Here is a 25745-nt window from a genome sequence, read left to right on the forward strand (position 1 = left end):
TGAATAAAACGGCTGTTTTCGACTCGCCGTACGGCCGCCGAGGAGCAAATGTGACCGAGGTATAACTCCAAACGACGGGCAGTTCGTATGAACCTGCAGTAGATTGGCCTCCATGCCTTGCCCGTTTAATCTCCTCAATCAACGTGCACGGTGACGGGAATCAACTCTTGACCATTCTTGTTTCATCATTCGTCTTGGAGGTAAATTAACTCTCAATGTTTTATTTGTTGTCGCTGAGCATTTTTCTTTCGATTATCTATTACATCAAGTCATCATTATTCAACCTCATTTGTTTTGGAAGTGGTACAACATACACCATAACATTACCACCCATTCCATGATATAAGTATAACCTTGTTGTTTAACAAATTTTCGGCATTACTCCTATTTGTTTAAGATCAGTATGCTCGATCTGTAATGAAAATCATAAGATCAGTATGCTCGATCTGTATGAAAATCATAAATCATAAGTCAGAAAAAATTGGAACCAGCGGGATTCGAACCTGCCATCTACTGCTTTCCGGGCAGCGACTCAACCACCAGGCTATTCTGGTTCACGGTTAAGCCACGATGAACTGGAATTCAAATACCCTCGATCCTCTTCTTTCTGACTCATTACTATTCAAATGCCGTCCGCCGTGGACAATAGATAGTAAATGAGAGCATACTGATCTTAAACAAATAGGAGTAATGCCGAAAATTTGTTAAACAAATTATAATCTCCTCCTATAAAAGCCTCTTAATTTACTAAGTATAACCTTGTTTTCTAGGAATCCCTGAGTGCACTCATTCAATGAACAAGGTTATAATATAACCTTGTTCTCAGTTATATCTCCATGTGTGGCAAAATAAGGGTGGCAATGTTTGGCTTATTTTCTCTTTCTTTTGGGCAAATGCTTAATCTTTTACACTGACAGTTTTATTACACCTATTATTCATACTACTTGGCTCTTATTTCAATTTGATTCATTAAATCATTTTTTTCTTAATTAAAAATAGAGATCAAAAAATGAAAATTTTCTTGCCATATTACTTTCCACCAATAGAGGGCGTACACAAAAATATGCCCAAATTTCAAGTTTTTGAGCGCTCTGGTGAATACAAAAATTATTCCCAAGTTACTAATGAAAAATTAATTGCAACTGTATGAAAATTAGTAATTTTGGTCACAAAAGTGACATTTTAATGATTGTTTGAAGTGTGTGCTCTGTACAACATTGGCATACCATAGTCTAGACCAAAAGCTTCAGTCTCTGTATTTTGGTTGTTCCGCTGAACTGCGTTGGCTTACTCACCAATACATAGACTGAAAAGCTTGGAGGCCCGTACGTACAGACAACGTATTTTAGCAGTAACGTTAGATCGAACAGCGGGAACCCGATTTTCCGATCGTTTTTTTGTACAAGAAATGTCATATTATGAAAAAGAAATCACATCCATATTTACGAAAAAAATGTTTAAAATTCAGAAATATCGTACCTTAGACCTCAGTTACCGCTAATTCTTTTGAAATGATGATCGAAACATCGTCATCTTCAATCCTTTCGTTGGTCAAGGTAAGTTGCCATCTTGGATGACGTCATCATCATTACAGACGTATTTACCAGTCGCTACCTATCGCGATTTGTGCCGCTGCTTTGCGCTGCGCTTGGACATATTGATGTGCGTGCGTTCGGAACTGGTCGCTCGCATTGATTTTTTTTTTTTTTTTTAGTAATCTTTTATTCTCTTCTCTCATAAAACACAATTGAACATAGTAAAATATAACGTTCATTACAAAGTTTGATTTGAACTTACAAATATTATGGTTACATTTGACAATTCTTAACAAAAATGAATTTAAACAATGTCATAAATAAATTCTAAATCAATTCAATTTGTTGTAAGTGTCTGATGTACATTCTTTTCTCTTACATTTTTATATATACATAATACATATGTTAATTGAAGCGAAACAAAGTACAGCCTAAAATCAAATTATTCACCATTTATCACAAAGAAAACTCTGTAAAGAAACCTGTAAGTTTATTAAAATATGGGATTTATGAGAGAAGAATTACTATTGATAATCTTCGGACCTTCCCGCACACTCACATCCCACCCCCATCACACTCAAACCGATTCACGCACAAACACCCCCTGCCCACACACCCTCACACACACACACACACCCACACCCTCACACACACATACCTCCACCAGATCAAATGCATTTCATCTGTCCGCATAAGTGTTAAGGCAGCTGTCATGAAAATAAGTGCATATCATGCATTAATTAAAAACAAAAACAAATGGATTCAGAGTGCCTCGTCATCGTGAAGTGTGAAAGTTGTCCCACTTCCTCAGGTGACCGGATAATTTTCCACGTGCCTCTGCTATTCTTTTTTCCTCCTTTTCATTTTCCAATATCTTTTTCCTTATCTCTTGAGGGGTTGGGGGTCTTCTTTTAGCCTTACTATGCTCAAAGATCATAAATTTAATTAGAAAGATAATATGATTTAGTAATTGTTCCTTCCCTATATCAAAAACCTTAACTCCAATATGAATATCCTTCCAATTAACATTTTCTATTTGACGTAATTTAAATAAACAACCACAGTCTTTCCATAAAGTTTTTATGTATTCGCAGGTGAAGAATATGTGCTCATATGTCTCTTCACATTTGCCACAGAACGAACATAGATTATGTGTTGATAATTTAAATCTAAACAAATATTTTTTAGTATATACAAGTTCATACAGCATTTTAAATTGAAACTCCCTTAACTTGCTATTTAAGGTAGCTACCCTAGGTCTTAAAAATATTGTATCAGTATCTTTTTCAGAAAAGTCATATATTCTTTCAATGTTTTTAACAGCGCATGACCTCTCAGATTTCATGTTTAACAAAGCTTCATAGATTTTCTTTGATGTAACATTAGCTATTGTGTTCACATTTCCATGAAACATAAATTCGAAATTTAAAGCTGTGTCCCTGCATGTGTCTGTTTTCTTCAAGAGACATTTCCACGTTGCTGGAATATTTTTATATACTGTGTGGAGATATTCTATCTCATCTTCTTTTAATCCCATCCTCTGGAAGGCTCTAGATGATTTAAAATTACCCCTGTCATCAACTAAATGATGTATTTTATAAATATTTCTAAGAAATAAGCTTTCTTCAAATAGCATATTTCCGTCCAAACGTATAAATTTATTATTAAAGAATATCTCATTTCTTTTTGACGTTTCCTTTTTAAGCAATATTTCTTTCGTAGCACCCCATATTTCCAACATACTTATGTAAAAGCTTGGTAGGGACAATCTGCACAAATTTAAAGATATGTTACTAAAAAGTATTAGTAAGCCTCCAAAATTACGTGTCCTATTTATAAAAAATCGTTTCCATCCTATTTTCGAATCTCCGAGTATGAGTCTCTTTAACCACACAATCCTTTGTGCAAATACAAATAAGTTAAAATCTATCATTCTAAGCCCTCCTTTTTCGTAATCCATGCACATAATGTTCCTTTTTATTTTGTCTTTCCCATTCCATAAAAATTCAAACATTAACGTTTCAATATCATGAAAAACCCAAGGTGGTACTGGGGTGAGTGACGATACAAAAATTATTTTCGAGAGTGCAAATGTTTTCAACAATTGAATTTTTCCCATTAGAGTGAGATCTCTCTGTTTCCACCAATTCAACAAATTTTTAATTTTGCTTAAGATCTCTTTATAATTTATCCTTTCCTGTACCTCCACATCCAATGAAAAAGTTATACCCAATATTTTAATGACTTCTACTACTTTACCAAAAGGCATTCTAACGTTTTCTTCGGAGAGGGGGCCTAACAGCAAAATAAAGGTTTTGTCTTTATTTATTCTCAAACCTGATATTTTTTCAAAATTTTCAAAGGTTTTTTCTATGTTATCTATTGATAACGGATCTTTTATGAAAAGGGTCATATCATCTGCATAAAGTATTTGTTTAACTTCAAAATCACCAAAGTGAATTCCACGTATATCGGAATTTTTACGAATCGAATGAGCTAAGACCTCGATACATAAAATAAATAAATAGGGAGAGAGCGGGTCCCCCTGCCTTACCCCCTTTTCAACGCAGAAATACCCTGTAGATATGCCTCCATTAAAAACACAGCTTGAGGCTTTATTATATAATGTTTTAATCCATCTACACCAAGATGCTCCAAAACCGAACTGACGTAAAACATTTTGTAAAAATACGTGGGACACAGAGTCGAATGCTTTTTCAAAGTCTATTGCCATTAAATAGCCCGGAATATTATTTTGTTTCGTATAAAAAATCATGTCGTCTATTAACCTTACTGCCTCTCCTATATTTCTGTCATTTATATATCCAACCTGATCAATATGAATAATTTCATGCAATACTTTTTTAATTCTTATTGAGAGAGCTTTTGCTAAAATCTTATAGTCGACATTCAGTAATGAAATTGGCCTGTAATTCTTAGTAAACAAAGGGTCTTTTCCGTCTTTCGCAAACATAATAATAACTGCTTGTTTTTGATGTGCCGAAAGTTCCCCCTTAGCCAGATTCATTTAAAGCGTCTACTATCAAATCTCCTATTATAGACCAAAATACTAAATAGAATTCAACACTAAGCCCATCGTTTCCCGGTGTTTTATTAAGTTTCATTTGTTTTAAAGCTTCCAAACATTCACCTTGAGTAACTTTTCCTTCACAAATGTCTCTTGAAGCCGGTTCTAATTCCGGTATATCTTGAAAAAAGGTATCTTCCATAATCTCGTATTTTTCGCCTTCCTGTTGCGAGTATAATTTACTGTAAAATCTTTGTATTTCTTGAATTATTTCATTTTGATTAAAACTGATTTTTCCTTCTATCATTAGTTTACGTATTACTGTTTTTCTTTTATTAGATTCCATCAGTTGAGTAAAATACCTTGTATCTCTTTCACCGTTTTCATAATATGATGCTCTAGATCTTACCTTCACTCCCTCATTTACGTAATTATAAATTGCTTTTAATTCATTTTGTTTACCTTCTAATAATTCTATTTTTTGCCTGTCTACCTTTCCTAAAAGATCGTTTTCTAAAACCAATATTTCTTTCTCCAAAATCTTTATTTTTTCCTTCCGTATCTTAGCCTTTTCTTTAGAATATTTTCTTGTAAAACTGCCAATTTTCATTTTTAGAAAATCCCAGAGAACTCTCTTATCTGCAATTTCTTCTTTAAATTCTTCCTTCAATCTTAAAATTTCCTCTTTCATCTTTTTCTTAAAATCTTCATCGTTACATAAACTATTATTGAATTTCCAGTAAGAACTTTTAAATTTTAAATCAGATGGCAGATTATAGCAATGCAACTGAACTGCTGAATGATCTGGTGCTAAGGATGGAAGTATTTTACAATTTGAAATAATCTCTTCTAAAGTTTCTGATACAAACCAATAGTCCAATCTACTTTGCATGAAAGGGTTCATTTGTTTGTAGGTATATTGTTTTTTAATTCCATTTCTTTTCCTCCATATATCTATCAATTTATATTCAATCAAAAAATCATTGAAAAGAGATTCAAATTTGGAATTCATATTTTGCTTACAAGTACCCCTATAATCTAGGTCTTTATCTCGTATCATATTGAAATCTCCTCCTATTATTATGGGGTAATTATTCTCATTTATTCTTTTTAATGTTGTATTGAGCTTCCTCAAAAAAGTTATTTGCTCCGATTCTTTCCCACGAACTGGGAAATAAACGTTTGCTAAAACTAAATCAAACCCCTGTATGTTGCATTTCCAAATTATAAACCGACCTTCTTCATCAGCAATGACTTTTAAAACTTGGGCATCTAGCTTAGCATCTACAAGTATACTAACTCCTTTACTATGACTCGTACCATGACTGAAATATATATTTCCAACCCATTGTTTTTTCCACCTCTCTTCGATATCTTTCGTACTAAATGTCTCCTGTAAAAATACAATATCTGAACGTTTATCACGACACCAATCAAAAATTTTTCTCCTCTTTGATTCTTCTCTTATCCCTTTTACATTTAGAGAGATGAAATTACAATCAATGGATATCTTACTAGTGCTACACTCCATATAAATTATTTATAAGTAATAATATACTTGTCCACATTTTACTGCTTCTAAATACTGACGGCGAGGCACTTTCAAATACACATCTGCTATCCTTGATCCTAACATCATTTTCACTGAGACGTCTACACCCATGCGGACAGAGAGATACATAACAAACAATAACCATACATTCCCCACAAAGACACACCTCCCAATTCACACACAACAAAGGGAATCGCCATAGTGTCGTAAGCATTAGAACTTAACCTATAATTCCCGTATTCGCCGCCCCCCCCCCCCCCGACACCTAGGAAAATGAATTTAAACAACAAAACGACAAAAAACATTAAAATGAAAGGAATCAAATGCCAAAATATAAAAAAGAAACCAATGCCAATATATGAGACATAATAAAGGATTGAAATTAAAAACCAAAATAATTTGAAATAATATCAATTATCTTTCTTTTTTTCTTTTGTATATTATTTGCAATGTCTTTAATCATGTTAATAAACATGACATGCACGTTTCTAAAAAAAGAGTAGATTTCATTTTTTTCAAAAAAAAAGGGCATCAGACCCGACAGATTATGACCTGTACCCGCTAACGATCCCTTTCCATTCTCACTATAAACCCCATGTCAGGGGCTACTTCCCCTTTAATAATTGTATCCCATTAAAAATATTCTCGATACAATGATTACCTTTCAAAAAAGCACAATTTTAAATTGACGACATCTTCGCATTCATGAAAGTTAGTTTTCCCAGGGTAATAATGAGGCGAAGTATTAATAAAGAATTAATTATAAACAGAACATAAAACAATGCACCTTTACGCTTGAAAGGCCGTTTTGTCAACGGTTTCCTGACTATATCTTAATCGAAATATAGGACATCCCCCTACAATAAGCTTTTTTATCCACCATCTTATCTGTTTCCTTCCTTTGTTATTGAGATATATCAGGTATATACAAAATAGTTTAAGCGGCTACTATTCGACATACTTCATCAGTATGCTTAGTTAAAAAAAAAGAAAAGGCTAACAATTTGTTTACCATTTATTTCCTCATTAAGTCAGCTCACTTGCCTAAAGCCCCCTTCCTAACTAATCATCAGGACCAAGGTTTGTTGTCATCATACCGGACTTAATCTTGTGAAAGAGTAACAATATCACACCCAAGGGCCCAAGTATCTATTTATTCCATTCTCAAAAAATCTGCTTCAAGATGTTAAGTATCTATCTCGCGACCAACAACAGCACATAAGAGCCTACTCAAGTTAAATTAACAAGAGGGCATTAAGGCATGATACCCCGGCATAATACCAAACAAATATTTTCCGACCCACCCTTGACGACTGGCATGTATATGAGGTACACAATATATTAACTTCAAGCATTGATCTTCAGTTTTGAACGACCATAGTGGCATTCCGATGCAGTATATCTGACCACTCGTAACAATGTGGAATTTTCCCAGTCGAGTGAATGCAATGTGACTATCACTTAAAAAAACAATTAAGATAAATTTATACCCTTTGACAATTCACTCTTAATAATATGTTCAAAACTGTGGAAATACGACAGTATGCCTGATCAACTGAGTGTTGCCAAGTGGCATGTTTGAAACGTGTAACGAGTGATCAAACAACCGAGAAAATATGCCTAATCAATATAACACTTGACATAGCAACGATACCATTTATCTTGATTAATTCAATCAAGTTCAATAAACCATTAGGCATTAAGGCATGATGCAAAACAGTCGTTTTCCTATTCACCCTTGCCGAGTGGCATGTGTGAAAGAGGTACACATTGTATTAACCTCAATCATTGTAACTTTTAGAATGAACATAATGGCATACCGATGGAGATATCAGCTCCACTCTTACAATAATTGGGATGTGAAATTCTGGTGTACAAAGTATAAATACGGTATTGTGTCAAATCTTTTTCTAACCGACACTCCACCCTGATAACTGTGAAAATTTGGATGAATAAAAAAAATGATCATTTAGTTTTAGTTAATACAAGGCACGCACAATTTGCGGAATGACATGACTCTGTATAAATTCCGTTGGCCAATGTTTAAATGACCAAAAATAATCAGAGTAACAATTCCATTCACAATAATGTGGAATTTCCCTTGTCAAGTGGAATGTAATGTAAACTATCATTAAAACAATTAAAGTAATTTTATACCTTCTGACATTCCACTCTTAATGAAAATATATTCAAAACTGGCGAAATACGGACAATAAGGTATACATGTTCAACTGAGTGTTGCAAGTGGCATGTGTAAAAACGTAACATGCGATCAAACAAAAAAAAAAAAAAAGTGCCTAATCAATGTTGCACTTGATATAGCATCGATTTCATCGTAATTATTTCAACCTTGAAGTTCAGTAAACAGTCAGGCATCAAGGCATGATGCAAAACAATGATTTTTCTATTCAACCTTGCTGAGTGGCATGTATATAAGAATATAATACAATGTATTAACATCCAGCATTGTAGCTTGTCTTTTTGATCGAACATAATGGCATACTGATGCATGATATCAGACCCCCTCTTACAATAATTGAGATGTGAAATTCTGGTATACAAAGTATAATACGGTATCGAATGAAATCTTTTTTAAACCGGCACTGTACCCATAAATGTGAAAGTTTGGATGAATAAAAAAAAAAGTCCTTAAATTTAGTCAATGCAAGGTACGCATAATTGACTGATACTTGCGGAGTGGTCAGTAGCGGACCGCGACCCGGACGAGACTAAGCACTGGGGGGGGGCACTGCATTGTCTGTGAACAATGCCGCCCCCCCCCCCCCAACGCCTCGCGTCCTCCGGGCCACGGTCAGCCACTGAATATGTATAAACTCCGTTGGACAATGCTTGAATGCAAGCTTTTATGACATTCTTTAAAGCCAATTTATACCATCTGCTATCCACCCACTCTTTAAAGCCAATCTACCATCCAGCACCCCGCCCTAAAAAAACATTCGTATTCAATTTGGGATGGACAAAAATAATCAGCGTAACAATTCTATTCACAACAATGTGGAATTTTCCCTGTCAAGTGGAATGTAATGTCGACTATCATAAAAACAAATAAGGTGATTTTATTCCTTTTGACATTCCTTTCATAATGAAAACAAATTACAAAAGCTGGCTAAATATGAACAGACATTCAGGTATGCATGATCAACTGAGTGTTGCCAAGTGGTATGTGTAATAATGTAACACGCGATCAAAATAATAAAAAAAAGAACCTGACCAACATAGCACTTGACATAGCATCGCTTTCATTGATCGAAATTATTTCAATCAAGTTGAGTTCAGTGAACAATTAATCATTAAGGCATGATGCAAAACAATCATTTTCCGATTCACCCTTGCCGAGTGGCTTCTTTTGTTATTCTTCTGTAAACCAATACAAATTGAGATTTGGTATGAGAAGAACTACTATAACCATGTGCCATTTATTAAACTAGCATGATACATGATAAAGGAATGAAGAAAAGGAAAATCAATAAAATAAATGGTAGAATACTTAAGATTCCATATAAAATAGCGTCGTTTTAATAAAAACAACTAGAACAAAATAAAGCAGATTTCTTGCCTCTCAATTAGCTGGTTACATTCAATAACGTTAATGAAGCTATTCAAATTGCCCATGCTAATTTGTTTAGAGCCATTGTAACATATAGCTCTATTCAAATGATGTTCTCTGCCAATTAAAGCTATCTGCCTGAAGCAAATCTTTCTATTCCTTCATTTTTTTTTGTTTCATTGAATATGTAGATCAATAACCATTAATAAAATTTCAAACATTCTAATTGTTGGAAGAGTCATCCCGTGTGCTTATTATAAAAACAAACAAACAACCAAACAAAAACAAAAACCTGGATGTGCGATAGAAAAAGACGTAATACATAGTCACCAGCAATGATGCAAAATTGTAAATGCACACAGAGCTATTCATCCTGTCTATTACCTTCTCTAGCAATATTTATTCTTTTATGAAACTGATTTAAGGTTATGCCTTTAAATTAGACTAAGAAGATTTACTGTCATGTGCATTCCATTCCCCTTTTTTTTTTCTTTCTACCCCCTTTTTGGGGCTAAAAGTGGTTTAGTGAATGAGCCAAGAGCTCCTTGAGAAAACCCTTCATACCTTGCAAATTCATGCTCAAAATTAATTAATTGTAAGTTAGGTAATATTTGTGTACCTATATATCTTTTCCACAAAATAATAAAGAAAGGGTGATTGTTCCATCAACGTCTTCTAGTTTCTTCATTCTAGATAAAGATTCTTCTTGTTGCATGAAATATCTTCACTAATCAAAATATAAGCCCTGTTGCTTTTCACTTTTGAAACGCTTCATCTCCTTTCCTTCCTTAAAAAAAAAAAAAAAAATTGGCCAAGATATCGAAAATTTAATCGGAAACCCTTGATAAAAGCACAACTCGTTGACGGCTGCCATATTTTCCTCTCCGGCAGAAAGTCAAGAAATAAGGAATAACCCGGGGAATATAACTCATCGGTAACTTATATTTTCAAAATGTTATAAAATGTACCGGTATATGATATCAATAGAAACATTAGAGTCTAACGAAAATAGTGGACCTTCGTCCAAGATAATATAATGTCATTTAGAATCTAAAAGAAGTAACAAATCTGGACAAAACCCGTCCGCCGAATTGTCGGACCAGATTACACATGAAGGCTCGTACTGACACATTGCCGTCGGTAAATGGGGATTGTAGTAAAATGTCAGAAATTGTTCAATAAATCCCCAGAAACGACGGTTATTCCTGTCTAACCATAGTCCTACCTGTAGATTCACCACAGGCAGGGTGGTAGCAGTGAACAAGTGCCTGAGTGGGTAGCCAGGAGGTTTCTGCGGGGTATAAATCACTAACGTTTGCTTACTCTCCACGAAGCCAGGAATTCTTTCCCATTTATCTGCTTGTACCGCCCGTTCAATGTTCATCGAAAAATGAGAAAAATATTAAAAACGTTGAGGAAGAGCAATAGGAAACAAGATGGCGGCGTAAACATCGGGCAAGTCTCCCCGTCTTTTCATATTTTTCTCATTTTTTAAAATGAAATCGATAGCGTAGAAATGTCGGAAATGATGTTGTATCCCGTTTACATAATTGAGAGCTAGATTTTAGAAAAGAAGTAGAAATCTCGGGGGCTGAAGTTTCAGGTATTGGGGTGGTACGTAGCCATATCTAGCCTGGAGGCGTCAGGGGAGTAAATTCATCTACCTACGTAGGGTTACTCCTCTAGTATTTTTAGTTTTTGACAGACGTGTATCAATCAGGTATGATTATTTACGTCTGGGACCGACCTTTAACGTCACCATCCGAAAGACGTGATCAGGGCTCGAACTTCTGCATCAATTTGTAACTTCCCCACAGCTTGGATTACAGGCGCACGCCACAACGCCTGCATGGCTTTGCTTTATATGCCTGGCTGTAGAGGCCAGGATTACCCGTGTTGAACTAGCCTGGAGGCGTCTGGGGAGTTTAGTAAGTCTTCTACCTACGTAGGGTTACTCCCCTAACGCCTGGCCTTGCTTCCCATGCCTGGCTGTAGAGGTAAGGATTATACCCGTGGTGAACCTAGACCTAAATCACCAATTTTATTTTTTCTTTTTCGCCCAAAGTTATGTACATGGGCAAGTTTTATGTTTACCCCTATTTTATTATCTAATTTTCATTAAATAAATAGTAGTAAAATTGAAAAAATGTTAAGAGCAATAGCGTTCACTTACCCCGTATGTTTACGTCGCCATTTTTATTTCTTTTGTTAGCGATACCTAGATACCACACGCGTGCAGAGCTGCAACCTAGTTTTTAAAAATACTTGCATTTGCCGATTTATTTCACGATTCGTAAAATATTCGTTTCGGTTGATAAATATCATAAAGTAATTGATATGATATTTATTCATTAAAACGAATATTTTGCGATTCCTGATATCTATCGGCAGATGCAATTATTTTTTAAATCCAAGATGGCAGTTCTACACACAGTGTAGAGTATTACGTATATTCATTTTTTAACACTAGAATTAATCCCTATATTAAGCAAAATAATGTAAGAAGATGAGCAGATACCGATGATCTTGTCACCATTTTCCTTCATTGTTCGTAGGCTAGTTACAAGACGCGTATAAGAGTTGGCCACGATATCATGAGCAGTGTCAATAAAAAAAAAGATTAAAAGTCAATCGCTGATGAAAATCGTTAATTGTAAAATACTTGCATTAGTCAATAAATATTATTGGCAAATGCAAGTATTTTACAATTAACGATATTCATTCTAGAAATGAATTTTCTTGTCGATAATTTTGTTATGAAAAATGTGGCAATAACCAATAAATGAAAAAAGGGGAATTTTAGCGCCATTGTAAAGGGAGATCAAGAGCGAAGCTTGAGTAAGGTTTTTGTTATAATAAATTCACACGCATAATAAATTAAAGTTTTTTTTACATGTAATTTTAGTTCTTCCTACTCCTTCGTTCTATGGACTTTCAACTTTTTATCTTTTTTTTCTCTTCTGTCCTTTTTTTTCCTTTTTTCGTGGGGGAGGAGCACAAGAACTCCATGTGCATTATATGGTAATGACCTCCCACAGTTATTAAAGAGTGAAAAAAAACCTCGATCAAAATGTATACTATCAAGAGCCCAGGGGCCGATTGCACGAAAGGGTCTTTCCAAGGACCGTCTTTCGTGTCGCCCATCTTTTATGACGGGCTGTATGCAGGATATTTCTGAAATAAAATTTGTTAGCTAGCATTTAAATCAATTTGTATTTAATTTTATGATTTATCACATCTTTTATACACAAATACTTTGTTTACAATAACGGATTAATAAAAAGATGTTTGCAGATGATTTATTTAAAATGCGTTTCACATGGCGCATCATAACAAATGGGCGACACGAAAGACGATTCTTACAAAGACCCTTTCGTGCAATCTGCCCCTGTATTTCTCGACCATTGAATTTTCAGGACGTTGGCTACCGAGATGGAGTTCCCATTTTTCCCGAGAGGATCCGTGACGAGGCTCGGTACCCGTCGGACTGGGCTAATAATCCTCTTTTCCCTTGGAGCATTATCTCTCATCTTCATCCTATTTTCAGTCACTCTTACTAATCATCGACCAGGTATAAACCTCTCTTAAATTTTCTTGTCAGAACTTAAAAGTATGGAAGCTTAAAAGTGCCACCGAGATGTTGAGATAATTATCTCGGGAAGTCGACATCTTGATAGCAAAATATAAGATGACGAGATCCTGGATCTCATCATGTTGACATCTTTTAGAAGAGATGATGAGATGACGAGATCCTGGATCTCATCATGTCAACATCTTTTAGAAGAGATGTTGAGATGACGAGATCCTGGATCTAATCATGTCAACATCTTTTAGAAGAGATGTTGAGATGACGAGATCCTGGATCTCATGTCGACATCTTTTAGAAGAGATGATGAGATGACAAGATCCTGGATCTCATCATGTCAACATCTTTTAGAACAGATGATGAGATGACAAGATCCCGGATCTCATCATGTCAACATCTTTTAGAAGAGATGTTGAGATGACAAGATCCCGGATCTCATCATGTTGACATCTTGTAGAAAAGATGATGAGATGATGAGATGATCTTGTCATCTCAACATCTCTTCTTAAGATGTTGACATGATGAGATCCAGGATCTTGTCATCTCATCATCTCTTCTACAAGATGTCAACATGATGAGATCCAGGATCTTGTCATCTCATCATCTCTTCTACAAGATGTCAACATGATGAGATCCGGGATCTTGTCATCTCATCATCTCTTCCAAAAGATGTCAACATGATGAGATCCAGGATCTTGTCATCTCATCATCTCTTCTAAAAGATGTCAACATGATGAGATCCGGGATCTTGTCATCTCAACATCTCTTCTAAAAGATGTTGACATGATGAGATCCGGGATCTTGTCATCTCATCATCTCTTCTAAAAGATGTCGACATGATGAGATCCAGGATCTCGTCATCTTATCTTTTGCTATCAAGATGTCGACTTCCCGAGATAATTATCTCAACATCTCGGTGGCACTTTTAAGCCTCCATATAAAAGGGATGGTCCGAGCTGAAAATATAGAATTCACTAAACAAAATGCCGAAAATTTCATCAAAATCGGATCACAAATAAGTTATTGAAGTTTAAAGTGAAGCAATATTTTGTGAAAACATTCGTCGTGGATATTCATTAAGTGGGCTGATGATGTCACATGTCTACTATCCGTTTTCTTATGTTATTACATAAAATCACATTTTTTCCATTATTGAATATGTCTCCCCTATAATGAAATAAGTTGCAGCAATAAATACCTAATGCACTAAATCGGTTGCCAATCCAATTTTCTAGTGCTTGGAGGAAAAAAAAACCTAATTTCATATAATTAAATACAAAAGAACAAAGTGGGGATATGACATCATCAGCCCACTTAATGAATATTCATGACGACTTTTTTTACAAAATATTGCTTAACTCTAAACTGCAATAACTTTACTATTTGTTATCCGATTTTGATGAAATTTTCAGCATTTTGCTCAGTGAATTCTACTCCATGTATTTCAGCTGGGACCATCAATTTAAGTTATGAATACTTTCAGCCTCGACCATCCATTTAAGTTTCTCCTATTCTGCAGTCAAAAATAAAAATAAAAATGCGCGTTTGTAGTGCGCAGCGCGATACTTGAATAGTCTCCACGTAATAGCTTAAGAATTGAGAATGAAAAGCTAAAACTACAAGGCAAACCCCGATTTTGTAAATAGGCGTCTTATAGACACCTAAATAGTACACATAAGTGTATGGGATGAAATTAAGATGATGTTTCCGGTCACTTTATATTTCAATTTTTGAAGCACTAAATATTTTTTTTTTCGAACGCAATTTTTTTCTGGGCTTCATTTTTGTAACATATCACAGACACAGGTGACAAGTGTGACCTTCTAGCTCAGATTTTTTAAAAGTCTAACCAATGCTTACCAATCACTTTAAGTTGGACAATAAAACATATATATCATTATATATTAAAACATTTCTTCTGCCATGTAGGTGATAGAAACTGTAATTAAAAGTTCAAAATGGCCCATAGGCCCTTAAAAGACAAGTCCACCCCAACAAAAACTTGATTTGAATAAAAAGAGAAAAATTCAACAAGCACAATGCTGAAAATTTCAAAATCGGATGTAAAATAAGAAAGTAATTACGTTTTAAAATTTCGCTTCATTTCACAATACGTTATATGCACATCCCGGTCGGTATGCAAATGAGGAACTGATGACATCACTTACTATTTCTTTGTATTTTTATAAATGGAATATGGAATATTTTTATTTTCTCGTCATTGTCATGTGAAATGAGTTTTTTCCTCCCTGAACACGTGGGATTCCATTTTTTTAACATTTTGTGCTTCAGGCAAGGAGGTCCTAATCATCAAATTCGTAAAAATTGAGATATTGTATTATTCATACAAAAAAACAAACAAAAGAAATAGTGAGTGACATCATCGACTCTCTCATTTGGATGTAACTGGCTCGTTCATATAACTATTTTGTTAAAAATAAGCGAAACATTGAAATGTCATAACTTTCTTATCCGATTTTGATAAAATTTTCAGCATTGTGCTTCAAATCAGCATTTTTCTGAGGTGGACTTGACCTTTAAGTATTTTGTAAATTGTAAATGGGGAGTCTTGGGGACAGACAATTTTTTTCATATCCTTTTTTCATATCGAACGGTCAATGGCCGCCCATTCTGTTTCTGTTTCTGTTTGTGGTAACTCCCGCAGGAACTCGGCAGGACAGCATTTTTTGCTGGTAAACGCCAAGCTGGTATATAACCAATTATCTTGGAAACATTTTACGTCTAGGTTAATCAGCCATAGTGGCTGACATAATAGACGACAGATATCACTCTTGGGCCTTTTTATCAAAGTGGAGACAATGGCAGAGTTGGGATTCGAACTCACAACCTTGCGATTATGAGTCCAATGCTCAAACCACTGGACCACACGACCCGTGTTCGAATATCAAGGAAAAAAATATTCTGTCAAAAATCAATTAAAAAGAAAAAGATTTAAGAGACTTTCACTCTTGCAACACAATTACATGAATCTTATAGACAATGTGTAGGCAAGTTTATGATTTTCATGTTTAATCCGCATGTTCCGGCAGCCATATTTGATCTTGCCAATTTGCAGAAGATGCACATGGTCACAAGAGTGGCATCATTTGAATGCATTCACTGTTTTACTCTTAAAACACATTTAGTCAAGCTAGGCCAAATTCTGTTAAAATCATTTGTCTCCACTTGACATTGTACACAATATTAGAGCCAACACCGAATATTTTGAATTTCAAAATTCAATACTTTATAACTGGCAGAAGAAATGATATATCTTGTTAGAAATCCTGTTTAAGTCAAGGAGCTTAGCTCCTTTGTCAAAATTATGATTCAAATCTAGGCTCCGTTTCACGAAGACTTGTTAAAGTAACAAATGCACAATTTCTATGACAAGTTTAAAAATCAGCCAATGAAATCGAAGGATTTTACTAGCTTTTAATTGTTATTGTTGTGCAAATTTGTTTTCGTGATAAATTTTGATCATTGTTGGGCCTCTGAACTCCAAGCGACATGGCACTTAGTACCAGGGGCGCCGGAAGCGGGGGGGGGGGGGCAGGGGGCACTTGCCCCCCTCCAATAAAATTTTTGGGAGGCAAAACGAGATTTTGCCCCCCCCCCCTATAGGTAGAAAAATCATAAATTATTTAAGGACAAAAGTAAACGATGAAAGCACTTTTCTGCCTAAAAATTGTCATTTTTTCCATTGTCAAAAATGAAAAAAATATCATAGTAAATCACGCGTCTTTTGACGAACATGTCCCTCTGTGAAACATACCTTTGATAAGCCCCTTTTTCATCTTATTACAGTGTGATAACGTTTAACCTTTTAATGAATACATTTCAGACTAAAACCGAATGGCAAATTGAAAGTGGTTCACAAATGCATGCTGGCTTTGTCGGCTAACAAACGCGCGGTCGCCCAGAAACGCTCAGACCGGACCCGATATCACTAACGCGATCTATATGTCATAGCTGTCAAGCCCAGAAACCATAACATCTCGACTTCATATATTACTCTATAAGGACCTACTCTCAATCTTCCAATTTCTCGCCTATCAATTTTACTTCTATTTCTTGAAAATGTGTGTAGTTCTGAAAATGACTGTAAAACAGAAAAAGGTTAAAGAGTTAAATAAGCTTGAGTAGTTGGATTATTGGATAAATGAGATGATGCTTGCTTGAGTCGGCGAATTGAGTGCCAAGAAGGACGGCCGTGATCTGGCAAAACTACGTAAGTCATTTTTTGGCGTTTTTCAGTTTTTTAGTGTTTCTTATAATATTGAATACGCTCTTTCATCTGTCAAAATTTCAAATTCTAACTCCAATTATTTTGGGAGATATGAAACCCAGTTTTTGTAAAATTCTCAAAAAAATCACTAAATTTAAAAGGCAGAACTACGTAAGTCGACTTACAAAAGTAGTTTTTCAAGCTTTGACGAGAATTAAAAGGCAAAACTACGTAAGTCTACTTACGTAGTTTTGCCAGAACAATAGCCGCAAAAGAAGGTGATTTATCAGGCAAAACTACGTATCTCCCAAATTCTGCATTTTACCGGTCGCTTTTTTAAAACATACGCACTTTTGCCTGATAAAATCGATGACACACTCCGAGCTTTTTATCAGGCAAAACTACGTATGTTCTAACTTATCAGGCAAAACTACGTATGTTACAAGGTACGCGGCCGCGTGGCAAATGTTTATCAGGCAAAACTACGTATGTCACAAGGTACGCGGCCGCGTGGCAAATGTTTATCAGGCAAAACTACGTATGTCACAAGGTACGCGGCGGCCGCGTGGCAAATGTTTATCAGGCCTACGTAATATGTCCTCCGCATGGCAAAGTTAGAGATACGTAGTTTTGCCTGATAAACATTTGCCACGCGGCCGCGTACCTTGTGACATACGTAGTTTTGCCTGATAAGTTAGAACATACGTAGTTTTGCCTGATAAAAAGCTCGGAGTGTGTCATCGATTTTATCAGGCAAAAGTGCGTATGTTTTTAAAAAAGTGAAAAATTAGAAGATTAAATGAGTAAATCAACTAGTTTTTTGTGCCAATAGCTTATATAAGTTCCGCAGATCAAAGGTAAACAAAAAAAATCGATATACCATTTTCCACTTTTCCAAGAAAAGCAAAAGAAGCAATGTAAAATATTCAAGCTCGAATATCTCGGAATGGCAAAAAAGGAGATACGTAGTTTTGCCAGATCACGGCCATGAGGAGTACTCATCTATCAGGACTACGCTCATTTAAAGGGATGGTCCAGGTTGAAAGTAATTAATAAGCCCAATAAATAGAGTAGAATTCATCGAGCAAAATGCCGAAAATTTCGTCAAAATCGGATAACAAAAAGCAAAGTTATTGAATTTAAAGTTAAGTAATATTTTGTAAAAACAGTAGTCATGAATATTCTTTAGGTTGGCTGATGATATCACATCTCCACTTGTTCTTTTGCATTTTATTATATGAAATTTCCAATTTTTTTCCTCCAAGTACTAGAGAAATTGTATTGACAAATGATTTAGTGCAGTGCTTCTCAACCTTTTTTTTACTCGAGGACCACTTTGACTCTCAGATTTTTGTCGAGGCCCACCTACTATTTTTTTTAAGGATGTGACTACTTGTCTCGACCATTATAAAGAGCATATTAGTGCGTAACTTTATGATCTTCTGCAGCAGTGGTTGAGCCAAAAAAATGAGGGGGCTTGATATGGCGTATCGCGTACAATTGATAAAATGTTGCGAGCATGGCGAGCAAGCAAAAATTTCGACATTTTTATTACAAAAATCCAAGTTTGTGATAGATTTTGACACAATATTCCAAAAATAATATTATATTTCACCCTTATTCCTTTTCTTTCCTTTTTTTTCTTGGTCATGAAATATTTGGGGCCAAGAGCCCCCCCCCCCCCCCTTCTGTACGCAAGTGTTCTGCTGTGAATTAAATCCAGCCTTTTTCCTACCGAAACACTCTTTTGGCTCTCCTGGATGTTTTGTGTTTAGGTGTCTCTGAAGCTCTGACGGTTTAAGCGCCTTATTTGAGAATAAATTCAGCACATTCGACACACATTGCTTTTGCATCACTGCGCAGTTATGATAAATCCAAATCTAATGTATTAATGTATTCACAGTCACATTTACCTTTGTTACAGTAGAATTGTTTCCACCCTCACCCTTTCGCTTTAAAACAAGGTCCATTTATATGTTTCATGAAATTTGAACATAAAGCTCTTAAGCACATTCGAAGCAATCAGTTTGAAAAATAAATGCATTTGAATGGGCGATAATAATTAACTACATAAAAAATATGTATACATGAGGCCTGAGGTTCACATCAAAGTTAGATCAAAACCATCGTACAATGTGTAGCCTATGTATATCACAACATGCTACCTATAGCATGATAGGCGTGCCTTTAGCGTAGTTTGACCCAGGGCCGGAGACCGATCAAACATACCATTTTCGGACATGTTAAATATACCATAATTTTCCCCAATTTTGTTTCTTTGGAGTTTCTTGCGGCCCACCTTAGAGAGCTTCGCGGCCCACCGGTTGAGAAGCGCTGATTTAGTGCATTAGATATTTATTGCTGCAACTTATTTCATTATAAGGGAGACATATTATTCACACAAGTATGAAATAATGAAAAAAAATCATGATTCTATGTAATAACATAGGAAAACGGAAAGTGGAGATGTGACATCGTCAGCTCGCCTAATGAATATTCATGACGACTGTTTTCACAAAATATTTATTTTATATATTTTAAATTCAATTGCTTTATTATTTGTTATCCGATTTTGATGAAATTTTCGGCGTTTTGCTGAGTGAATTCTACTCTATGTATTAAGATATAAATAGTTTCAGCATGGACCATCCCTTTAAACAAAAATCTACTCGACTATCAACTGTCCATGCACTTCCTCCCCTATCAATTTCACTTCTTCCTCTGTCCACTTTTTCGAAAATTCCACGTGGTGTACCGTCAACCACATCCGCTATTGGAATGTAAGAGTTTTTCTCTAAATAATTTTACATCATGTACATTATGAACTTTCGAATTTGACATTCATTAGAATTTATTTTGTTTCTGTTGTTACGCTTTTTCTGCTTAATACACGGAGCGTTGTGGCCCAGTGGATTAGTCTTCGGACTTTGAAACAGAGGGTCGTGGGTTCGAATCCCAGCAATGGCGTAATTTCCTTCAGCAAAAAATTCGTCCACATTGTGCTGCACTCGACCCAGGTGAGGTCAATGGGTACCTGGCAGGAATTCATTCCTTGAAATGCCATCGCGCTGTAAAAGGCTGCGAGGCTAAAGGCTGCGAGGCTAAAGCCAGGGTAATATTATTTAATCCACCAATTCTATAAATTCTTTTAAACGAGGTTACCTATTGGCCAAACATTTATTATAACAAAGTATCTTCTAGTATTCTTTCTTTTTTGTTTATTTGTTTTCTTTTTTGTTTAATTCATAGATTATAACTTTTTATGTTAATTTTCACTTGTATTTATTTATATATATTATCATGTTTATGTTCTATTTTATGTTTGTAAAGGCGGAGGGCTTCGTTGTAAAGCAGTTTTATAACTGAACCGAACTACCCTCCACCTCATTTTATCATTTGTTATAAATAAAACATGAATAAATAAATAAATATTCAATTAAGCGCATAGGGACGCATTTGGCAGTGATATGCGCTATATAAGCATGTTGGTATTATTACTATTACACTCCTTGTTCTGACAGGAATTACTTTAAAAATTATGATGATTGTGCTCTCTCACGCCGTCCGTGTATGTAAATGTACATAAATGAATATTTATGAAAGGATATTGCATGAAAAATGTAATTTTTGGTATTTTGAGTCAATATAAGCCAGACACGAAAACCACATTCAGAAGCGATCGTTTTGCGCGTAGATTTCATTAGGTTCTCATAAATTATGAGTATAGTCTTTCGTAATGAATTCTATGTTTAATTCTTAAGAAATTTATTTTTGAATGCTCTTAGAAACGCAACTTTTATACTCCATTTTTTACACAAAGTCCTTACCGTGGGGGGGGGGGTCCCACACACTCTCCCGCTTGATCGCTTCGGTACCTCACGCTGTCAAAAATATTGTGCCCCCTTCGGGATTTTGCCCCCCCCCCCCTCCAAAAAATGAAAGTGTTCCGGCGCGCCTGGCACTTACCCCCTAAAGGATCGATTTGCTCCCCACGGAAAGTCAGTTTTTTCTCCAAATCTCCCCCCCCCCCGCAAGAAAAAGAAGGAAATATCATGGAAAAGACTCTTTCTGATTTGAAGAACAGGTGTGTTTAACTATATTTAATGAATCTCCCTCAAGTTGATGTCCAGAGGAAGGGAACATCTTTACTGTAGAAGACCTCCGTTTAAGGCCTATGAATGTGAAATGTTTTATTTTCATGTGACGGCCACTAGAATATTTTTACTAAATTCTATTTTTATTTCCATAGATTATGAAGGATTTTTCAAAAGATCAGTCAGGATGCCAATACAAGACCAAGTCTCTAAATCATCAAGCAGGTATGTCTCCCTTGTATTTATACGGAAGCCTTGAATAAGCCTGTCCACGGTTGTAAACTGCGCACGAGCAGAAAAAGTCATTTGAGATAAGCCATGAAGGTGGTTTTCAAATTCACTGACATAGGCATTTGTGATTTGATGATTATTCATGTTTTCTTTTCACAATATTCATTTTATCCCATCCAAGCTGAAGAGTAATAAATAGAGCCTTCATAATCACAGGTATTTGATAGTAGCCGAAACAATATTCAAATGTGCCAAAGGCAAGACAGTTAAACAGATTTCCAAACTTTATCCCTTATTTCTAGTCACCTGGGGGCATTTCATGAAAGGACTTGTCGGACGTTTTATCCGACAAGTCCCATTTTATCCGACAGTTACCATAGGAACAGTGCCCCTCGACCAATCAAAATCATGGAAAGATGTCGGATCTGACAACTTGTCAGATGGAAATATTGATGAAACGCTCCCCTGGTATACAATGCATTTTGTTCTTAAATTTGAATACTCTACCGGTAAAGCTTACGCAACATCCACATTTGAAAAAGGTCATTTGAGAAAAGTTGATCGTAAGCTAAGGGTGAACTGGCTTATTGTCATCGACGTGATTAAATGGCGCGAAATTTGTATCTTGTCATGGCGACGAATATTCGCAATCACTGACTAGACACTTTCAACAACGTGCCAATTTCTTTAGACATGCTCTACAAATCAAATCGCGTTGAACAGCTGAGAAGTTTTTTGTCGAAGGTTTGTGGACCGGGACAGCAAATCGTCCGAAGATTCACGTTGGAAGAAAAATTGCAAATAATTATGTCGTATGTCCATGGTCCAGTTATTTTGTCATTTTTGCTTGTCAAATTTATTTTGGTCGTGCGCAACCCGGCATTTAAGTGCGACTATAAGTCATACTTAAATCTTTGTGAAACACCCCCCTGGTCCTCCTACCTTTGGGTTCTGTACCAATTTTCTCTATTCTCCCTGATTTTTTTTTCTTTCTGGGAATCCTCCATTTGGGTTGCGAATCCCTTGGAATTACATTGTACTTTCTAGGGATATCTTCTACTTATTTCCACTCCAGTGATGGTGCTCAAAGGAAGCCACCGCAAACCTATCGCCCACGTACCCGAATGGGGGATAACCCCAACATTCCCTGGACAGTTCCTGCTGCCCGAGGTGACGATGATGCTGCTCCTGCACTCCCTCCAGAGACAACAGCATTTGCCATGAACGGAAGTATTTCGGCCAAGAAAGTACGCCCTCTCCCATTGAACGAGGAGGAAAAACTGTCCCGTATGTTGGCAACGTCCTCACTGACCAACCAGCTACCAAACTACTTTCTTCACGGAAGTCCAGAAGCCGATGGAGACAAGTATAGGTTGGGGAATGTGGCCTTTTTACATAACGTTAAATCGGGTGGATCAACGCTAAAGACCATCATAACAAACTTGGGTAGAAAGTACAATATCACAAATGTTCTTATTAGCAGCAAGAGTAAGAAAAGCATCTTTAAACAGTATGAAATTGACGGTAGAACACCAAGCCAGACCATATTTGTGGGAGGGGGTACCCTTGGTATCTGCGAATATTTGAAAGATCGGCCATGTTCTTATATCACAATGGTCCGAGAGCCGGTGTCGAGGTTGGTGTCTTTTTATCTATTCTGTAAGCAGACCAATGCAACACAATGTTCTCCATCCTCGGTCAACGTTTCGCTTGATGCATGGGCTCTCCACTGGGGCAGTTTCCTATTTAGGTCATTGATTATGCATTTGCAGAGATATTTCCCATTTAAAGCAGCTGTTAACCACTTCCAGAACTGGTCTGCAGACTTTAGGCTATTTGCTAAGGGAATTCAGCAGAAATATCCCAACCTCGTTACGGGTAATGCATTACAATACAGCATGACGCCAAGCGAGCGACGGGCTCTGCTCGACCATTGCCTTGCAAATTTGGAAAACTGGTTTGCTGTGATAGGTCTTACAGAAGAGTTTGACACGTCATTAGAACTTTTCCAAGAAGTGTATAAACTCCCTTTTCCAAAGTACTATCGTGGTGTTCGTAATGCCGGGCAAGTTAAGAAAGGACTGGACAGTTCTGAAATTGAAAGAATGAAAGACAATCTGCGCAACAATCCATACATAATGGATGCGCTCTATGAGGATATACAGATCTACCAAAAAGCGAAAGAAATTATGATTAATCAAAAACTAGCATTTGGTTTAATGTAGATAACTTGAAGTTAACGATCCGGACAATATCCCTGTTGAGAAAAAATGCTTCAAAAAGGGCGAATTTCCAATGGATAAGCATCACAAAAGGTGTGAAGTGTATTGTGCTAGCCATATTCACGTGTTTCGTGTTCAATTTTCAATATCAAACAGGTTTAAATTGGCAAAAAAATTACATTTTACTAAGGTTTCGTTTCCAAAAGAGCTAAATTCATTAAAGATATCATTTCATTTTTTTTTTAATTATTGTGAATGTTAGATTTTTGAAATCATGACTTAATCTAGGATGATAGTACACTGTAAAAACTGGTGTTAAAACTGACACCAATTGATTTTAATAGAGGACCATACCCTGAGGTGTTAAAATTACACCCTATAGATTGAACATAATACCAAACACCAAAGAGTGTAAATTTAACAACCAAAGGTGTTGTAATAACACATATAGGTGTAAAACTATAACTCCATCAATTTAACACCGGTGTAAAATAACTGGTTTGGCCCTCTATATGTACACCGGTTAACACCAAAGTTTTTGCTGTGTACTGTCATATATCATCAAAATAAAACAGCATTGGTTAAGGGAAAGTGGTAAATAAAAAAGAATTACAGAAAATTATCAAAAGCGGAAGTAGATCCTTTTTGAAAACTCTGATCATAACACCGATGATTTAATAAAACTGGCGACTATGATTAATAGTCTAAATCACTTCTTGTGCATTTGTTGGTGCTTGCGTTAAGGTGTGTAGACTTGAAAGGGCGTGTGACAGTGTGTGTGAGGGCAGGATAAGGGGTGTGATACCCCCCCCCTTAAAAAAATGACAGTCGGCCATTTTATGTATCAGTTGGTAAAATGAACAGGGGAGAAAAGGGGGAAAATGAAGGAAAGAAAGAAAAAAAAGAAAGAAGGAAATAAGGAAAGAAAGGAGGAAAGAACGAAAGGATGAAAGAAGGAAAGAAAGAAGGAAGGAAAGAAAGAAAGAAAAGGAAAGAGAAAAATTATGCCACAATCTTTTACAATTTGTCCTGCACACTAGTTTTGCAAAATAACGAGAGGCAATCAAGACGAGGTAAGGAACATGGGGTAGGATGAATATCCAAAGTTGAAGTATAAAGTTTGCAAATTATGGAGTGGGCCTAAAAAGTGGCAAAACCAGTCGGCAAAGTGCTGTTCAGTAATAATGTCCAGTCTGCAAAATTCACATCTGAGAAGAACAGCACACAAGACTTCTGGTAAACCCTGTTCAGCCATGTAATCTGCAGTTTGCAAATTCATGATGACAAGTCTATGAGACGCCGATTGTTCCAATATTATATAGAACAATTACTTGTTATATAATCATTATTTATCAAATAATAACTATCATTTATATATAATTTACATTTCATTTGAAAGAAATAACTAATACATAAAATAACATTTCTAATTATTTATATATAATTCCAAGTAGTATTTTATTATTTGTGACTAATAATAGTTCGGCATTCCATTATTTATGAATAATGAATTTTTGTTTTTCATTATTTATAATTAATGAAAAAACAATCATTTATAAATAATGGAATGTCGAACTATTATTTACAAAAAGGAAGTATTACTTGGAATTATATATAAAATAATTACATATGATAGTAATTATTTACAAATACAATGTAAATTATATAAATAATAGTTATTATTTAATGATTATATAACAA

The 25745-nt window shown here is 35.6% G+C and overlaps 1 protein-coding gene across 1 annotated transcript; it reads left to right on the plus strand.

The window, feature by feature from the left end:
* On the plus strand, positions 1-24383 carry LOC121421158. Its single transcript, XM_041615818.1, has 4 exons — positions 1-200; positions 13100-13254; positions 21747-21816; positions 22898-24383. Exons 2-4 carry the CDS (start codon positions 13116-13118, stop codon positions 24045-24047), a joined length of 1359 nt encoding a protein of 452 aa, XP_041471752.1. The 5' UTR covers positions 1-200; positions 13100-13115; the 3' UTR covers positions 24048-24383.
* Positions 24384-25745: the final 1362 nt, after the last annotated feature.

Source organism: Lytechinus variegatus, chromosome 9 (assembly GCF_018143015.1).
Source record: "Lytechinus variegatus isolate NC3 chromosome 9, Lvar_3.0, whole genome shotgun sequence".
NCBI lineage: Eukaryota > Metazoa > Echinodermata > Echinoidea > Temnopleuroida > Toxopneustidae > Lytechinus > Lytechinus variegatus.

Bases quoted from the DNA above. Each gene is read 5' to 3' on its own strand.
- LOC121421158 (XM_041615818.1), top strand. From the start codon at position 13,116: ATGGAGTTCCCATTTTTCCCGAGAGGATCCGTGACGAGGCTCGGTACC. The intron at 13,255-21,746 runs GTATAAACCTCT...TTATTTCCATAG, and splicing joins TCTTACTAATCATCGACCAG to ATTATGAAGGATTTTTCAAA. The intron at 21,817-22,897 runs GTATGTCTCCCT...TTTCCACTCCAG, and splicing joins GTCTCTAAATCATCAAGCAG to TGATGGTGCTCAAAGGAAGC.